This window comes from Aythya ferina, assembly GCF_964211825.1.
Source record: "Aythya ferina genome assembly, chromosome: 14".
NCBI classification, from domain to species: Eukaryota; Metazoa; Chordata; class Aves; order Anseriformes; family Anatidae; genus Aythya; species Aythya ferina.
The window spans coordinates 8,721,985-8,740,147 of NC_140312.1; the positions used below are offsets into that span (position 1 = coordinate 8,721,985).

General features: G+C 48.0%; 1 protein-coding gene and 1 long non-coding RNA gene across 19 annotated transcripts in view; one reads left to right on the forward strand and one right to left on the reverse strand.

Annotated features, from left to right (window-relative positions):
* The first annotated feature begins 1,791 nt into the window (after positions 1–1,791).
* LOC311444731 lies at positions 1,792–3,159 on the forward strand. The gene is made up of 2 exons (XR_014698025.1): positions 1,792–2,469; positions 2,887–3,159. It is a non-coding gene; the product is annotated as an uncharacterized lncRNA (long non-coding RNA).
* A 1,638-nt stretch (positions 3,160–4,797) lies between these two features.
* LOC311444706 (serine protease inhibitor Kazal-type 5-like) overlaps positions 4,798–18,163 on the reverse strand; it is an 82,535-nt gene continuing 69,169 nt past the window's right edge. For 12 of the 18 annotated variants that reach the window (XM_084536068.1, XM_084536075.1, XM_084536070.1 and 9 more), the window contains 11 exons: positions 17,915–17,978; positions 16,332–16,459; positions 16,197–16,248; positions 14,031–14,161; positions 13,378–13,459; positions 12,820–12,884; positions 11,756–11,846; positions 9,363–9,490; positions 8,933–8,996; positions 5,821–5,873; positions 4,798–5,350 (listed from right to left, as the gene is read on the reverse strand). In XM_084536068.1, the coding sequence (XP_084392194.1) occupies positions 5,868–5,873; positions 8,933–8,996; positions 9,363–9,490; positions 11,756–11,846; positions 12,820–12,884; positions 13,378–13,459; positions 14,031–14,161; positions 16,197–16,248; positions 16,332–16,459; positions 17,915–17,978 (811 nt within the window). In that variant the 3' untranslated portion in view covers positions 4,798–5,350; positions 5,821–5,867. The remainder of the gene's footprint in view (positions 5,351–5,820; positions 5,874–8,932; positions 8,997–9,362; positions 9,491–11,755; positions 11,847–12,819; positions 12,885–13,377; positions 13,460–14,030; positions 14,162–16,196; positions 16,249–16,331; positions 16,460–17,914; positions 17,979–18,163) is intronic. The other 6 variants (XM_084536065.1, XM_084536072.1, XM_084536074.1 and 3 more) reach the window with 5 other exon arrangements.

Genomic DNA, 18,163 nt, shown 5'->3' on the forward strand with positions numbered 1-18,163 from the left:
AAAACCCTCGTTATTTCACCTTGGGGCATGATTTTGCACCTTCACCACTACATTTCACATCAGTTTGAGCCTGGGCACTTGCAGCCCAGAAGGTTACCCCATTCCCTCTGGAAGAAATCCTGTTCTTCTGCCTTTAAAAAAAACAAACTCAGAAGAGATCTGCTCCATGTACCAGCTTTCTCTGTATTAAGGCAAGGAACAAAACCATGACGTTTGGTCCCCAAATCCATCTTTTTGGCTGTTCACTGATAACTCCTGTCGTACCCTCTGTTCACACACTACCACCTCCCCTGTTGCCCGTTCCTGACCCACCTCGCCAAGCCTAAATGACACCATCCCACAGGGCAACAGGTCAAACACTTTGCTGTCTGGATAGACTAGATCTACTGTACTTCCTTTATCTAGGAAGTCAGCTAACTTTGTAAAGATTGATATTAGCTCATACACGATTACCTTCCGGCACATTCATAGTGTACATTAATCATTCCTTTACACTTCATGTCTTTAGTTTTCTTCAAGCTTCAGCTGAAGGTTTGCCCAGCATTAAAGTAACGCAGCTTAGATCAGTCCTGAACATGTTTTTCTCCTTTCTTTAAGCAGATTTTTGTCAATTCTATACATTAGTCTCAAAACAAGACTCCTCAGTTGGGATCCTAGATTCTCCAAGTTTCTAAGTTTTAATCTTTCATATTCTGTACTCAGTAGTAAAAATCCTTATTTGCAAATCTATTTTTGGCATGATTTAAACAGAGTGAGCTCAGGTTGAATCATCCAAGTATTGTTTTTCTAAGAGGAGGACATCAACACCCTTCTCACATGAAAAGCAAATCCACAATGACATGATTTGGGGGATTACTTAATCAAAAATTCTGTTTGCTCCTCATATCCAGAAGCTCTGCTAACATTAGTAGTTTGCAGTGTGCATCTACAAAGTTAAAGTCTCCCCAGATACCAACATTTCCAGCTATGTCGATGCCTAGTGATATTACAGAGGTCTCTATTCACATATCTTGCTTTCGTTACTTCCCCGAAATTCAGCCTAGATATCTCTTGCCCTGTCCCTTATCTCAACAACACCAAGTGTCAAGGACTCCAGAGCTTTGGACCAACACAGCTCTCAAGTATAAGGACCTCTATTCACCCTGATCACAATATCTATCTTTCTCAGTGCTTATTGAAGCCAAGTCTATCATCAATTAATGCTGCCTGTCAGAGGAAAATGCAACTTGACAACTTAATTGCCAGACTCCGTAAAAGCTGTCACGGTCAAGCAAATCCCTGCCAATGTCCACAAAGATGACACCTGAACCTTATTGGCGAGGAGACATTATTTGCAAACCAAATCTGCAGTTAAAATAGATTGACTCAGCATGTTCTGTCAAGATCACAGAAATTGTCTTCTAGCTAAGTTATTAAATTCAGGGAATGTTTGCAATAGGAGATGGATTAAAGGGGCAAATAAAAAACACCTGTCAGTGATCTAGAGGAGGAACTGGGATCTAGAAAACAACACCACAGCCATAGCCCATGTCTGCCACCCCCCACCTCAGCTGCAACACAGTGCTTGTTCACCCACATGGGCCAAGAAAGAATGTGACCCCTTTGAGGCTAGAAGACAATGAAGCCAACCCACCTGTTTTTCAGAAATATATGCAGATTTTTTTCTGTTTCCTATCTACAAACCAAGAGTGCAGATATCAATACACCTGTGCTAACACTGAAGTATTTCTTTTAGGACCTTCAGCATCAAGGGAAAGTCTGAATTTTCATGCGTTTGCTGTTGTGTTGTTTTTTTTTTTAAACTTGCAACAAGTTGCATCTACATCTTACTATTTTGAGTGACACACTCAAGTGGAGTTGCTCATACCTTCATTTTGAGGAAAGTTTTGGAGAGCTCTTCCAGCTCCCTGTCTTGTTCTGCAGTCCTGGCTGGATGGCTGGCCAGCAGGAGAACCCCTGCAGCAGACTGGAGCAGGGCAGCTCCCAGGGCCTGGACAAGAGCTCCATGTACCAGGGAGACTTTTGCACGACAGGAGGCGTATGCCAATGGGTGCTAAATAGGAACCTTAAAGAGAGGAGAGGCCCATTCACCAGTCCTTGAGACAAAGCAGGTGGACCATGGAGCACAGCCTGTGATAATCAAGGGAGATAAGGCTGAAACCCATACACAGCAGTTGCTTGGAGGGTACAGCATCAGGGGGACACCCAGGCAGTCAGAAGAGATGGCTCTGCAACAGAGGGCCCTCCTGCAGACTGGCATGAGGCTCATGCAGAGGCCCTGCCACCGTGCACAGGCCCTGCTGCTGTGGTGGCCATGAGAGGTGGCGGGCAGCACTGCCAGGCTCCAAAAGGACAGGCCACAGGGGATTGGTAAACAGCACAGGAGTACAAGGTCTGCGAAGGATTCTGCCAGAGTCAACAGTCCTCAGTATAAAGCCAGAGCAGCATTTGCATATCCCTGCAGGTTATGTAAGTACCTGACACCTTCCATGCAAAAAAAAGCAAGTGGCTCAAGGCCCCTGCAGGGAGCAATTGAGCTCAAAACCCCAGCAACGTTTGGGAGAACTCGAGGAAACGCTGTGTGAGAAGGCAGGAGACTCGTGAACAGCCTAGAGCTGCCAATTTGTAGTGCCAGTCCTGCCAAGCTTCAGGAAATGCTGTGAACCACATGGGGGCCATGCCCATTGGCAGTAAGACACCCTCAATAACGTGCAATTTACAGCAAAATGAAGATGTCCCAGAGTATTAGTACCTTTCCAGGTTCATCGAGAGCTCTTTTGGTCTCATCACAGCATTAGAGGGCAACACCAAGGGTAACCAAGAGCAAAATAAAAGGAGAGAGTAATATATTCATAACACCTCTTGAGGTTTTTGCCTCCTCCCCAGGACCCCCATGGAAATAACACCTGGCATCACTCATGTGGAGTCCCACCTGGAGCTCTGCTGCATATGGTGCTACTGGGGTCCGTAAGTCCTTGGACTGATCTGCAAAGGGAGGCTGAATGACAAGAAGGAGGGCTGCTGAAAGCAAGAAAGAGTTGCCATTGCTACCTCTGGTAGGCTCACTAACAACAGCAAAGGCAGAATTAGCAAGTCACTGCTGTGGGCCTTCTTAGCAGTTTTGTAATCTGATTAATAAACCCTTATTGCCAGCTATGATTCCTGTGAATGATCATTTCTGCTGGTAGCAGGAGAAATTCAGAAGGTGCTCAAGCCCCGGCAGAAGAGGCTAGTAGGGCACCCTCCTCATCAGTTCATTGGTTTTGGAACACAGTTAATGCAGGTTTTATGGGTGATTATTTCAAAATCTGAATGCTTGAAATCACTACAAGTTATAATAGCGCTTTCAAGTGCACTGATTTTCATCTGCAAGAATTTATTTTAAACCTCAAACTGTGTACTGCTTTTAAAAAAATATCACACAGAAGTTCCTGCACATTATTTTAGCTGGAATCAGTGAGCAGACATCATCAGCGAACATTTTTACTGCCTCATATTCAACCTTCTCAAGCTGCATAAATAACATTCAAGGGTTCACCTGTTTCATCAGCTCAAAGACAGACAAATTTTGGACCTCCAGAAACAGCTAAATAGGATGAAACCAGTGACTTTTCCCTGCATAACTATACATGGTGGGATTTTCCATGTAGAAATAATCAGTGATAATTTATTTCTAAACAATAGTGTTTGCACATGTTAAAAATCAGCATACAAAATATTAACCATTGTTTGTGTCAGAATCTGCTGATAATAAAGTCATAGACTGATAAATGCAATACATGCGGAAGTACTTTATGAGAGTAAAAATCAATTTTCATTAGCTGCATTAAGGAAAAAAAAAGAATTGTGATAACTTAATTGAAAAAAAAATCAATATCTGTGAGGAGAGCCAAATTAATTGGCACTGAGTGAAATCTTGCCAAAATCTGAAAGAAAGTTACTCCAGCCTTATCTGCAACAGAGCGTATTTACAGATCAGGTCACAGCTAAAGTGGACTCAAACACTGCGTGTTCACTCAAGGTCTTCTGGAAACGTCCTGCAATAAAGTTTATACAAATAAGAACATATTTGCTTTAAGTAACAGCTATAAAAGTACAGGAAAGGCATGCAAACCACCAATAGGTTTCTGTTAATCCACTATCACATTTTCCTCCTTTGCAAATCCCACCCAATTTTCAGGTGCATGGCGCTAATAGACCCCTAGCTAGCCCCGAGAGCATTTAGCTCAAAGACCCAACTTCATCTCAAAATAGTTTCAGAATATAGATGAACTAGATCTAACTGCAAAACAGCTAAATCTCCAAGTGACATTTTTCTTTCCTTAAATAATTTACACCGTTCAACAGTCATGGAGCTTCTCTCCCCTCTTCCCCCTCCTGCACTGGCTGAGCCCACGTGCCCTCCGGGACATCAGACAGCGGCACAGGACCTGCTTTGCACAAACTAGCCAAGGCAGAAAGGTGACCCAGAAGCACGTGGTGGTGGTCCACAGGCCACCACGGTGGGCTGCTGAGCTCTCTGCTTGGCCAGCACAGCCTCAGATGTGCCACAGGCCAGATGGACACTGTGGATCCCAGAGACCTTCCCAGCCATGCCCATGATCCAGAAGCCTCGTGTCCATCTGACATGACCCATCAGGTGCATCTGCTCCCCAGCGCTTCTCAAAGCCGAAAGGGCTGGAAGAAGGCACTTACTGCAGCAGTTAAACTGCCTGCACACCAGGTTTAGTGTTTTAAAACAGATTTCCCTCTGCAGGCTTCCACATGTAAACCAATTAAAATCTCAAAACAACCCTCTGAGGTAGGTAAGCATCTTTTAATGTCCATTTTACAGGCAAGAGAAAAGGGCCGGGGGGGGGGAGGGTGAAGGAATTTATCAAAGGCCTCACATCTCAGAGAACCCAACCCCTGGCCCCTCCTCATGAAACCCAGACCACACTCTTCCTTTCTGGGTCTGACATCTTCGTTTGGCATTTACGGCAGCAGATGCACCCCTGGGGCCTCCGTGCATGCTTACTGCCCAAGGGACGCCTGGTGACAAGCCGGAGCAGGGACTTGCACATCCCTCCCATGAGGCTCAGTGAAGAAAAGTGACAGGACGCTGTGGAGTTATCTTTATTGTAGAAGCACGCTAAGACACAGCGAGGTGGCAGAGCCCGAGCCGAGCAGCAACCGCAACAGCACGCGTGGGGCCAACTTGGGAAGCCACCGCTGGGTCCCCACAACTCTTCGCCCTCCACCTGAGCAAGGACAGGCCCATTTGCTGCAGAAGGGGACAAAGGTGACTCCAACAGCGCTGGGAACTCCGCAGCTCCCCTGATGCTTGACGTCAACTCTTCCTTTACTTGCCCTAGGGAGACAGGGAGAGGCAGTTTATTACTGTAGCCCCAGAAGGCAAAGGACCTGTAAGGACCACCAGGAAAGCTCCAAGCTGGGATACTCTCAAGGACCCCGTGCCATCCCTGCCTCCTTGTGATGGGGGGACAACAGCAATAAGTTCTGCCAGCATCCTCTCGCCCCTGCAGGGACAGCTAGGGAATGGGCAGAGCCCACCACTGCAGGCACTGGGAAGTCCTCATGAAGTCTGCACACTCCCATGGGCTCAGCCCCCTTGGCAGGGGCTTCCCTTCACCCCTCTGATTCTGCAAAGGACCCACACCTTGCTCCCCGACTGTGGTGAGGGGGGAAAGAGCACATTGCAGAGCCCTTTGCCCAAGCCCTGCCACCTGCCCAGGCAAGGTTTGACACCCAAACCCTTGTGACATGCCACCCCCAGAGGACAGGCTGGCCAAAAGGGAGTAAATTACTGTTTCTCTGTACCTTTGGTCACAGCTGATCCCTGGTATTTGCTGGCAGTCTGAACTCCATTACTTCTGGAAAAAAAGAGCAAGCAATAAGCTCATCCCCAAGCACAACACCGTTGTTACACTGGCAGAGCATTAGGATCTGCATGACAGCCCCTCCGGCCTGCTCAGAGGCTGCACAATTCAGCTGGGGCAGAGTGTGGCACTGTGGTAGGCAAGTTGGGTCACTGCCAGACTAGAAAACACGACAAATTTCAGCCTGAAGCTAGGTGCTTTCCATACCCACTATCTAGCAGAGAAAGGTCCTGCTTGTTGTTTTTTTTTTTTCCTCCTTCTTCTGCCTTCTTAAAGAGAGGCATGACAAAAAGAGCACTGTAAATAAATGGAGTAGCCTGTTGAAAACCTGGAATTTGTCTGTTTGTTCTTTAGGAAACAAATTAAAAATGGACATCCCCTTTTTGCCTGGCCTGCTAACTAATATGGGCAGGCTGGTGTCTAGTGCATGGGAGATTTAGGAGAAAGAGGAGAAAGCCTTTGAACAAGAAATTGAATTGCAAGAGAGCATTAAAAGCGAAACATTCTGGAAAGATCTACAATTAATAAACCCACATGACACAGCATAGCAGGACATAGTGGCCAGCTGGTCTGCTAAAAAAATATCTAAGCCCTGGGCTCAGCTACTCTGCACTAAAGCAGAACCAGATCAAAGGAATTTGGTTATGGCACAGACCTTGCATGGAAGGCAGGAGCCCTGATGCCAGACAGCCCCAGGGCTCTCTCTGCAGGAAGGTTTTCCACCACATCAGTGCACACTGTCCAGATGTACCCTTTAATGTTGGATCTCTCTCAAACCACACTGCTCCCATCCCTTCCTACAGCCACCCCTCCCTGATGGCAATCTAGCCAACATCAAGGGAGCGTTGCCAGCAACTCCTGGAAATTCAGCAGGAGCTCTGCTGGCAGGAGTGGCTGCAGGCACTGAGCTGGGAAGAGATCAGGCAGCTTGGACACACATTTTGTCAGGCAACACAGCACCTCCACAGCTAATTTCAAAATAAAACGCAAGGAAAATTGCTACTAAAAATGTAATATTATCTTTTCTGAAGTTTAAAGACAACTTTGGTCCTTTGCATTTTCATTCTGCATATTGCAGCTGTCTAAAACCATTTCTTATGAAGGCACGGCTGGAGCTGGTCTCCAGGTTTTTGTAGCAAGTAGCAAGTACCTGGGTCTTCACGCATTAAAACACATATTACCATGAATTTCAGTGGTGAAGAATAACATTGATCAGGGTATTTTTCATAAGCTTCCAACTGAAAAATAAGGGAAGTCTTTGATGGACACAAGAGGTTTCCTAAGGAAATGAGCTTCCATCAATTTCCAATCTGATTCTTCAAGTGACACAATATACATAAGGAAAGAATAACTCATTGTTCAGAGGGGTGTTTTGGCCTTTTTCAGTGGAAAATCTTATCATTTTCCTTTTAATTGCTTCCAACCCTCCTTGGAATAATTTTAACATAGCTAAAATTGTCTGACTTTCAGTATATGGCGTATTCCTCTAATTGCAAAGACTTGAAAGCTTAGCACAGCTTGGTAAAGCACAAAATGGTAAGGAATCCCAATCCAGACACAGCTCAGAGGGGATCCTCTGTGTTTTTCAGTTGCCATGGTACACCCAGTCCTGGCCGTCCCCAGCAATGTGAGCAAAGCCCCTGGCAGGTTTGCGTAGTGCCTCCGCTCCCAGTGTACAGGAGCCAACACTGACTTCATCACAATGACGGGCGAGACACAGAGACCTCCACTACAATCACAGGCAAAATTTTTCTCTGCACTATAGTTTCTTCAGATTTAAATGGTGTTGAGAGCATTATGCTGTTTCACAGAAGAATACAAGCTGGGATGCTTCACTTTTAACATGTTGGGGATCTACAGGCATCCTGGCTCTGAGCAAAGGAGGGTAAAACCCCTGTGATGGCTGTTTTGCATTATAAAGCCCTTTATTCCAAGGGTGATACTGTTTTGCCTACAGAAACATCAATAGCAAATTCATATTAAGAAGCCAAAGTTCACATCCAAAAATTTATACAACTTGTCAGTGTGTCTTGATATTTTGATTCGCTCCAGGTTTAGAGTGGGAACAAATATCAACATTTCCCTAGGGATGAATATTCATTTTCTCAAGAATTCATGCCAACACTAAGATCAGTCCTGCACACCCAGGACACGCAAATCAAGAGACCTTGGCTGTAGAACAAAGCTCTGAGGGCTGTTGAGCTGCTACTGAGAAGTCTTTGAGTCATCTGCTAGGGGGAAAATCACACAAGGTTCAAGACCTTTCCCAAAAGTACGTCACCTCATGAACAATTTTCACTTCCCAACCGTCTTCATGGATTTTATTTGGGAAATGAGGCTTCTATGGTTTATGCAATTCTGGACTTTTTGGTAACACCAAAGTCTCAGGAAAAAAGCCAGATGGTTTCCCAGATGTTGTGTCACTGTCCTACCATATGGTCTAGGTAAAAATACGGGGATCATGCCTCAGTTAAATCCAAGTCTGAACCTATCTGAATGCATCTTGAACATGAGCACCCCACTCCCAAGGCTCTGGTGCTTTCACCACAGACACAGTGTGCAGGCTGGGACCCCAGCACACAACCTGGAATGAGGGTGCCACAGCAGGGAGGCATTTTGGGTGGCCATTTTCTCCAGCTCCCAACCACCCACTCCAGCAAGGACAGAAAGAAAGGAAAAAAAAGGAGGAGATAGGGGGCTCTGTTGCCCCTCTGAGCCTAACTCCCTAGCTTGTTGTGCCACATGGCAGAAGTGCATCCCCAGAGCACGGTTTTAATTAAGCCGTTAGTTCAGCTAACCTGTTAGTTCAGTTAACCTGTTAATTAACCTGCCTAGAAGGTCAACATGTGGACTCCTGGCTCTTGCTAGGTGAGCACAGCAGGCCAGGTCGTCACCAATGGCCACAGCTTCTTATTTTTCACTCTGTCTTGACAACCTCTCCACCACAAACATGGATCAGGGCCCCAAAAGCTCACACAGTGCCAGCAGAGGACTTTCACAAGGGAAAATAAAAGACTGATGCTCTCCCAGCCTGACAGTGACACGCTGCTTACCATTTCAGGGACAGGGTTTCGGCATTCACCTCGATAGTTTACTGTGATGTAGACTGACGCTCTCCTGCAATGGGAGGACAAGACACTGCTTATTATTCACTTGCAATGCCACAGCTCTCTGCCATCGGCATGATGGTCCTCTGTGGACTCCTTAATACTTTGATGCTACTTCCAATTTGATGGCATTTATTACTCCCCAAGCAATCTTATGATCGGGTAGAAGGGGAACAGGGGACTCTGGAAAGTTGTGTATCTTAATTAGCTGTCATCAGATTAATCTCAAGCATTTTGATCTATGTTTGCTTAACAGCAAGGCACCAAGGACACACTTGATAGTGAGTCATGATGTATCAAAACAAACACTGTGCTGCAAAAGACACTCGGGAATGGTGGATGGCCCTGTATTACTGAAATCTCTCCGCCTACTCACATGGCAGCTGAACACAAGTCACATTCATTTTTGTATGTTTTCCCATCAGTGCCACAGACGGGTTGTGAGGATTTGTTGCAGAAAATCCTTCCACCCTTTACCCCGTGCAGAATTCGATCACAGTCCAGCTGAAGAGAGAAAGAAATCACATTTGGTGCTGGTTCTCTTGCAAGACCCTCCTTTATGCTACTTAACAGTGCTCACAAGCCAGGCATTGCCCTGAGGCCCCTCTGCCCTGCGGCATATCCATCACACCTTTGGCAAAGCCAGGTTTGCAAAGAGGTAACACCTCCTGTTGGACCAAGCAGCCAAAATCTGGGGGCCAGAGCACCCCTGCCAGGCACAGACCTAGAGCTGCTCGTCTGATCTGCCCTGACACTTTGGTCCAGGGCACATTTACTTCTCTGAGGAACCATGAGAATACAAAAAAATTCTGCTACCTGTCCCTAATCCTTCTTTATTAGGGCTTTCATGCCTGTTTCTTCTGCAAGACAGCAGACACTCATTGCCAAAAATGAAGGAAAAGCCTTGATGAAGGAGTCCAGCCGCCTGAGGGTGGTGCAACACTGTGCGACTTGACACCCATGGAATGAGGAGACGCAAGCACGTATGAACAGCTATGACTAAGTGTGCCCTCCTGTTTCTTCTTAAGCATGACAGCAGAAGCATCTAAACACAGTTTTTCCTACAAAGCACACGTGGCACAGCCAGGAAAAACTCAGAGCAGAAAGAACAAGACCTCTCATGCTTAGGTCATTATCCTACAAGCACACCAGCACAGACGTTTGCAGAGTCATGGCAAGTTTCATCAGAGATCCTGCAGCCTGCTCCCTCACACATAGACCCTTTCCCAGCCTTACTGTCCACCTCTGCACCAGGAGCTGAAAAAAAGTCCAAGACAAAGGAGTGACTAACGTGTTCCCATCCCCTTTCTTTCCCCAGGTCCTATACACGTGTCGCAATGACTGCAAATGGCGCAATCGGAGGAGATCTGCAGCCAGGACAGGGAGGGCATCTCACCTCCTCTCCCTGTGCCATTTGGCACAAAGAGATCATTTATTGCCTCTCTGGAGTCAACAGCACTACAGAGGGGGAAGCACCGTGCAGAAGGAAGGCTTCTTGCTGGGCGGCACAGTGGGTTCGGTGATATCGGGGTGCTGCAGCAACACCCTCTGGTTAAACGTCACTTGCTAATTTCATTAATGTGCTGCTTCCTCCCTCATCTGGGTAATCAATGATGACGTGAAGACAGACAGCGCTGACCTTTGCAATTCCCTGCCAGATGCCTTCCTACGCATCAGACACCGCTGCCTGTGGTGCGACCCATGCGTGCGCCACCACCACCTCGCCGGCAGCCCCACATCACACAGGGACCAGCATCTAGTGCTGCCCCTCCTTCAGCTCTGGGAACTGGAGCTCCCTGTGACAAACCCCACAGATGGCCCTGGAGAGAGGAGAGGGGCAGGTTTGCTCTCTGAATCACCTCTCGTCAGTCAGGCTGATCAGCATCTGCTCCTCCTCTGGAGCTACCAGGAAATACCACTAAGCCCTGAAGCAGACTGGTGTTATTATGCCTGATGCTTCCTCTGGAATGCATTAAAACTGCCATACCAGAATAGAAAAAAAAAAAACCAGGAGCTGGTTCAGGTGTCTTTTTTCTAATAGCAGTCAGTGACAGAGGGTTCAGAGAGTTAGGGGAGTCCATAATCAGGTCCCTCCAGCCCCACAGAAAAACATTTCCTATCCTTTCCAAAATGTTATTTAAATTGCTGCATTGACTATAAGTGGCAGGTCATTTTTTTTTAATCACCCTAGCTCTTGGCAACACCCTGTGACAGCAAGATCCACAGGTTAGTCATCCTTTTTATAGTAACTTATTTTCTCTTATTAGTTTCATAATTTCCACTTTAGCTTCATTGAAACTAATGCATTTTCTTTTTGCGGAGACAGGGAGAGCACACACCCCCTTCTTCCTCCCACGTTACTCCATGCAGTCATTACCTATGGCTCTGTGTGCCCTCCTCCAGCGCTCCCTCCCTGTGTCAGCCTTGTCCTTGTCCCCTGGTCAGCCCCAACCCTGCTCAGGGTCTTTGACTCGATATCTTCTCAGCACTCAGGGGGGACACCACCATCACTTCCCTGAGCTCCAGGCCACCACCACCACCCCCATACCTGACATACACCTATAACAAACCAATTCCAGCAGCAGAACTGGCCTTAGAGGCTCCCAAATGGCCACATCCAGCCTCACACCCCTCCTGTGCCAAGGGACAGCAGCAGGGTACAGACTCTGCCACCCAACTCAAGCCCTTCCGAGAACACAGGTCCCAGCGTGAGGTTTCGGGGTGATGTTGGGAACAGGAGGAGCTGCTGAGAAAGGGAGCTGGGCGTACCGGCTGGTAGGTGTCGGGGCCTCCACGCTGTCCTGTGCGGCCAGGCGCCGGGCTGCAGTCCCTACCGCTCTGGGCTGAGTTTCCTTGCGGGCTGGCAGGGAGAAAGAGCACAGAAGCTGCTCATGGCACAGTGCATTGGGAGCCCAGTGCAGACCCACCCTCCCCACCAGTCCCCACAGAGCTGCTTGTGCCAAGGCAGAGGAGGTCAAGCAGCCCCTGGCCATGTACCAAAACCGTGCCCTGCACTCAGCCCAGCCACATCACCACCCTGGGGGCTTAACTAGATCAATTTAATGTCCATTGCCATTATTCGGCACTTTTTTAACAGGGAGCTTGGCTTGCCATACAGCACAGGCAGTCCCTGCAACAGGACTCCCCCCCCACCTGTCTGCGTGGAAGTCAGCAGCAGGTCCCCATTACAGAGATTATCCCAGGAGAGCCAGGGAACCAGCTTTCTACAGCAATTGCTGCTACAGAGGGGGCTCTACACCCTGTCTGCCCGCTGACACTGCTGCGCTGGGGGAAACGAAGGGACTGCAGCAGCCAAAACCAAGAAATCTCAGAGCTCCTCAGCAAAAGCATTGAAAAAGCAGCAACTGATCCCTGCTCAAGCCTGGCAGCCCTAAAATCCAGGGGGACTGACCAGTGCCCAGAGAGCATGTGGGGCATCAGGCACTGCCTCCCAGCCAGCAGGTGAGGATGTGCTGGGGCCAAGCAGCAGGGCTGGCTGCCAGGAGGCAGGCTTTGCTGGGCAAGCTGTCTTGAGAGATTTTGAGCACAGCAATCACTGCTTTGTGTACAGGAGCAGCAAGAATGCCTTTAAAAAGGAGCAAGGGTTGCACAAGAAACGTGCCCTGCTCTATGTCTAGCTTCCCCATCACTGATGAGTGCTGTGCTGAGAACCTCAGCTCTCACTTCTCCATCCCAGGTGGTGCTCTTGGGTGCAGCTGAACCGCTCCCACCCTGATTAACCTCCAAACCACCCCTAGGAGAAAGCACACCACACGTGTGGAAGGGGGCAGAAACTGGTGCCAGGATTTGTGGGGCCAGGCTGCCATGCTCACCCTCTGTTCGTGGAGAAGGGCCGTCTGTTGTTCACACCCTGAGACCCTGAGCCACTGCAGCTCTTCTGCAAAAGGGGCAGGAGCACATTTGTCAACCAGAAACAGAAAAATCTTTCATATGAGCAGAGATGCAGGAAGTTAAATCAGCTCCTGTCCTGCCCCATCCTCCTCCCAGACCCAGGGAACTGTGGGGGCTCTTCCTGAAGAAGCAGCTCTGAAGCTTGCTCCATACAGGGTTTCGTTCCCACCAAATGATCTGGCAGAACCATAGAGATCCCAAACCTGCCCTTTATCTCCCATGTAGCATCACGCCACCAGGACAGCAAAAGGGCCTGTTCTGCCAGGTCCAAACCTGGCCACTTTTTGTATGTTCACACACACCCATCCCACTGCAGGGCCTGCAATACAACCTGCTTCTCCCCCACCATCAGCTGGCTCCAACATCCTGAGCCCTGGGGTCACCAAGGGCTGAGTGTGGGCAGTCCCTGGCCATGAGGATCCCTCAGAACCCCCCAGCCCCTTCCCTGAGCTCAGGGGAGGCTTCGAGCTCGGTCTCACCTGGTTTGCACACTCTGCAGTGAGCGGTTTGTTGCGCTGGGCAGTTCCACCAGACTGGCCTCCTCTTTGGGCTTCTTTTTTGCTGAAGAAGATACAAGAAAAGAGGGAGCGCTATGGCAGTGCAAGTGCCACCAGGACCTGGGGCTGCCCCTCAAACCCATGTCATGCCATCAGGCACCAGCTCCCCATCCACAGACCCTGTTCCTGGTGGCCCTGCTCCTAATTCCCTCCCCTAAACCTTCTCCCTTCTCCTCACCATTCCCACTGTACGCTACATCCTGGGTCCGGGTGGCTGCTTTCATATCAGGGCTGCTTCTGCATATGCTCTATGGGAGTAGAGAGAGAGCATCTGGAAGGCAAAGTACACGCATGGGAAACTCCTCGGGAGCTACCCGCGGCCGACAGCCCCTGGGGAAGGGGTTGCCCTCTATCAACCCTGCTTCTCTTCTACTCCCCGCTGCTTCTCACCTGCCCTTGGGCCCTTCTCACCAAAAGGGAGGTAGAAAGAGGGGCAATAGCCAAAGCCCTACGGCAAGAGCATCTCTCGGAGGGCAACTGGGATTCAGGACTCCCCCAGGCGTCACCCAGGTGCAGAAGCTGCAGTTTCACAGCACGAGGTTTTCCTCTTTGCCGTTGCTGGAAGCTATACTCACAACTTCTCTGCACACATGAGACACTTGTTGGTATGCTGCTTGCCAGAGGAATCCCGAACAGGGTCGTTCTCCCGCGTGCAGGACAGCCGTCCTCCAGCCTCGAACTGGGAGCGATACTCACTGCAGTCATCCTGTGGAAGGAGGGCAGCGGTTAGGGCAACCCGTCCTCCCTGCCTTGTTGACCTGATTCTTAGAAACCTGGGGTTTCCTGCCAGGAAAGCACTGAACCATCACAAATGCATCACAGGGAAGGCTGGGTGCGAACGAGAGAAGAGGGTGTGCAGTATCAGCCACTTAGTATATAAACAGAGTGAGTCAGAAAAATGATGGGTGCTTCTGCCTGCACAGCACGTGTCAGGAGTTTTCTACTACAGCCTGACTAATTATTGTGCTCCGTGTTGGGCTATCCAAAGCACGCCAGTGATGTGGCCGATAGGTAACAAAGCCATCCCACTTCTCCCACCATCCTTAGCACACAGCTACAGCTTTTATCCCAGATCTTAGCTTAGATAATTCCATGTACAAAGCAGTACTACCCTCCACCACCAACCACACTCTGGGACAAAAGCACAATGCAAACATCCTTAAAAGTCCCTGAGCTGTGGAAGGCTGTTTGGAGAGAAGATGATTAATTTGTTCCCTGCTGAATGTCACTGCACAGAAACCATGCTAATTTGCCCCCATTATGTAACCTGGAGGGAAGCATTTGGTCCCTCCAATTTCAGCTACTGGAGATCCTGCAACAGCTGATGCCAAATAACAGATATTGAAGATGCATACCTAGATCCCACTTACATCTTACAAATAGGTTTTAACATTTGCTATTTTCTGCTCACTTAGTACACAAGAGGTTTTGGCCAGCTTGCATTAAGGTCCTTAGCAGGTCAGTGCCTCCTCCTTTGCCTAGAAGTCACCAGTTGTCTGTGCCCAGGGAGGATTTCCCCAGCAGCACACCCCAGATCCCTCAGCCTCCCACTCCTCAGCTTTGCTACTGGACTGCCACTGGCAGCCACCAAGCAAAACACTCAGAGCACACAAACCCACACCTTCCTAGTGCCAAACCAGCTGTGGGGAGCAGAGGCCCAACCTGACACCAGGTGAACCAAGCTCCAGGTGACCCCTGGGCCTGCTGTTGCCTCAGAGACTGATCTGCTTTTCCCCTAGCAGCCTCTCTCAAACTCTCTCCCTTTGAGCCAGTATTTCTGGAGCTTTGTTCACAGCCTGACCTCTGCTGCAAAAGCCTTGCTGAGACATAAATTTGCCTTTTTCATGGGTCTGTCGCATCCTTGACCCACTAATAAATGCAGGGCTTTCTTATCCTTTGTCATTTCTAATTGACGAGCAGGAATTCTCATTAATCACTGCCTGTGTGATCTTGCACTCTGTTATTACATTTTATCTTGTTTCTATTACTCCAGGCCTCAGCACTATCCAATTAGTTCTGAGTGATCTGCTGATCCTTCTCTGCTGATGCTGCCTCCCAGCTTTGCCATCAGCAAGTTTCACTCACACTTCCATTTTTTTGTGCCAATGTCATTAGGAAAAGCACTAAAACAGGATTATCCCCAAGACTGAGGCTTAAGGGGACCGCACTAGTCCCCAGTATGGCAGAAATCAAAAGGTAAGCATCGATAAGTACCTCTTTTTTTCGTTACTGAATTGCTTTCACCAGGAAAGCATCAGTGCACAACACCACAGTGGCTGCATTATGAGAGCAAAGTTTCCAATGGGGAAAGCTAAAAACTGAGCTGCCCTAGAGACTGCACAGGGCTGAGCTCTCCTCCCACAACATAATGATCTTTGGAGCATCTCAGAGCACAGATTTAAAGCTTTTCACCCAGCTTTTCTTTTTAACCTAATTAACACCTTCAGTAGCACTGGCTTCCCCATCCTTTGCCAGATGTCAGGACAGTACAGCACACTTTTTATTCTCATGGGATTTGTCTGTGTCATTAGATCTGTGGGTCAGTGAGATAGACCATAACATTCGAACAGAAACTATTTACTCAGAGGATTAAGAGCATCAACAAGAAACAAGCAGGGAAAGCAAAGTGGATCTCCAAGTGAAATCAGTAGAGACAGAGCAACTGAGTACAGTAATGCTGCCTCTTTATCTTGAATGAAAATCCAAAAGAGTTGTCTATTGACCTAATACTTAAATCTCACCTTATCATTTCTTCCTCTGGTTGTAGTTGCTTTATGCTCATTCTCCCTTTTGCTGAAAGAGAAACAGGATGAGAAAGTGAAGAAATATTGCTCCAGGGAGCCCCAGTAACAGAAACAGTGGTTTTCTCTACTCACAACTTCTCTGCACACATGATGCACTTATTGCTGTGCTGCTTCCCTGAGGAATCCCGGACAGGGTCATTCTCTCTTGTACAAGAAAGTTTCCCTTTCTTGAACAGATCCCGAAACTCCCGGCACTCATCCTGTAGAAGTGCCAGAAACGTGGTTTCACATAGACATGCTGACCGCAATGCATCTCCCACAAATCCACAAAGCATCACACATCCAATCAATTACATTTCAAACACAACTTGTTTCCTTGAAGCATAAAACTCACTGGCAAACCATAAATTGTTTGCCTGATGCACCATTTCTTAAACTGTAGCATGCAGCATAAAAATCTGTATTCTTAGATGAGCACATTTATCATCTCCATCCAGGGTAGTCTTATTTCTACTTCTAATAGAGAAGACACGCAAGAGCTTGCCTGAAGAACCTAGGTTCTGCTCTATGTATAAAAGCAACAATTTTGTTAGTTTTCCTATTGCTAGCGAGTAAACACGCTACCGAGAATTTTAAAAAGCAGTGGACAGTAGACGGATGAAGCTGCAGGCATTAAAAAAAAATCCTTGTAGAGCTCACACTTCCAGGCACAAAGGAAAAATAGGGGGACATTTTTACCCTCTACATAGAATGACACTGTATTAATTTAAGCAAAGCACTCTTCCACAACAATATTTTTGTAGCAAAACCTGCTTAAGCATTTCAGCCTGGCCTTTACTTTCTTCTGAGCAGCTTTCCTATGGCTTTTGGGACACACGAATAGGCCTGCAGCACCAGCAGCACATGCTATGTCCAAGTCTTTAGGATCCTTTATGCAGCACTTTTAAGGTTATCTGCCATGTGGTCTGTAACAGTTTTTTCCCCTCACAGTGCATTTGGAGGAGACAGTATTGCAGCTTATCCCAGATCTGCCGATAGGAAAGCCCAGAAAATTACTTGCCAAAAGCTACACTGAATCTGTGGCTGAAAAACGAAATTCAGGGTAGGTCTCTGCCTGACACCCTGGAGCAGTCCTTTTGCCACACACTAGCAAGCCTGATGTTTAAAAAAGATTTCCCTTCAATCAGCTATGTTTTACAAATCATTTCAATTACCTGGACAGACCAGAGCAAGAAAGCTATCCTACTTAACCAGGAGGTATAAAAAATTAAATCCCTGTAACCAACGCTATCTGATGAACACCAACTCTCTCCTACACAGAATGAAAACCCAAGGCTGGAAAAAACAAGTCCCTCTATGTAAAGACATGCTGTCTAGAAAAACAGCTGTGGGTAAAAAAGAAACCATCCAGGTGCATCAACAAGATAAACAAGGCACAATTAGAGCCAGCCTGTCCCACACCCTGCCCTAGTCAGAGCTCACATGCACCACCACTGCTATTAATTATTTGCCGAATGCCAGCAGTGTGCTTTACAAGCAGGAGACATCTTCCTTAGCCTACACTCTACACAGAACATATGCGCTGTGTTGGTAACTGCCTGATAGGGACTGCAGGCAAGGAAGCACACAATGAGTGGGTTGGAGACCGACAAGGCCATGCCACAGCATTGCCCCGCTGCTGGTGTCCCACCAGAAGTAGCGATGCTTCACCTCACCTCTCCGGAGCTCACGTCTCTGTTCACTTCTCCACCACTCCCTTTGTTTTTTGAGTCTCTTTCCCTGCAAGAAAGGGAGGTGTGAGCGACAGAGCAGCATGCAGCCCTCAGACGTAAAACCAAAATAAGGGGTGATTAAAGGCCAGCCCTGCCAACCCCACCTCTCCGTTGTGCAACGCAGCGGGATGGCCCAGGACTCAGGGCTCCAGCCCCATGAGACATGCTCAGGGTATTTAGCATCTCCTCATC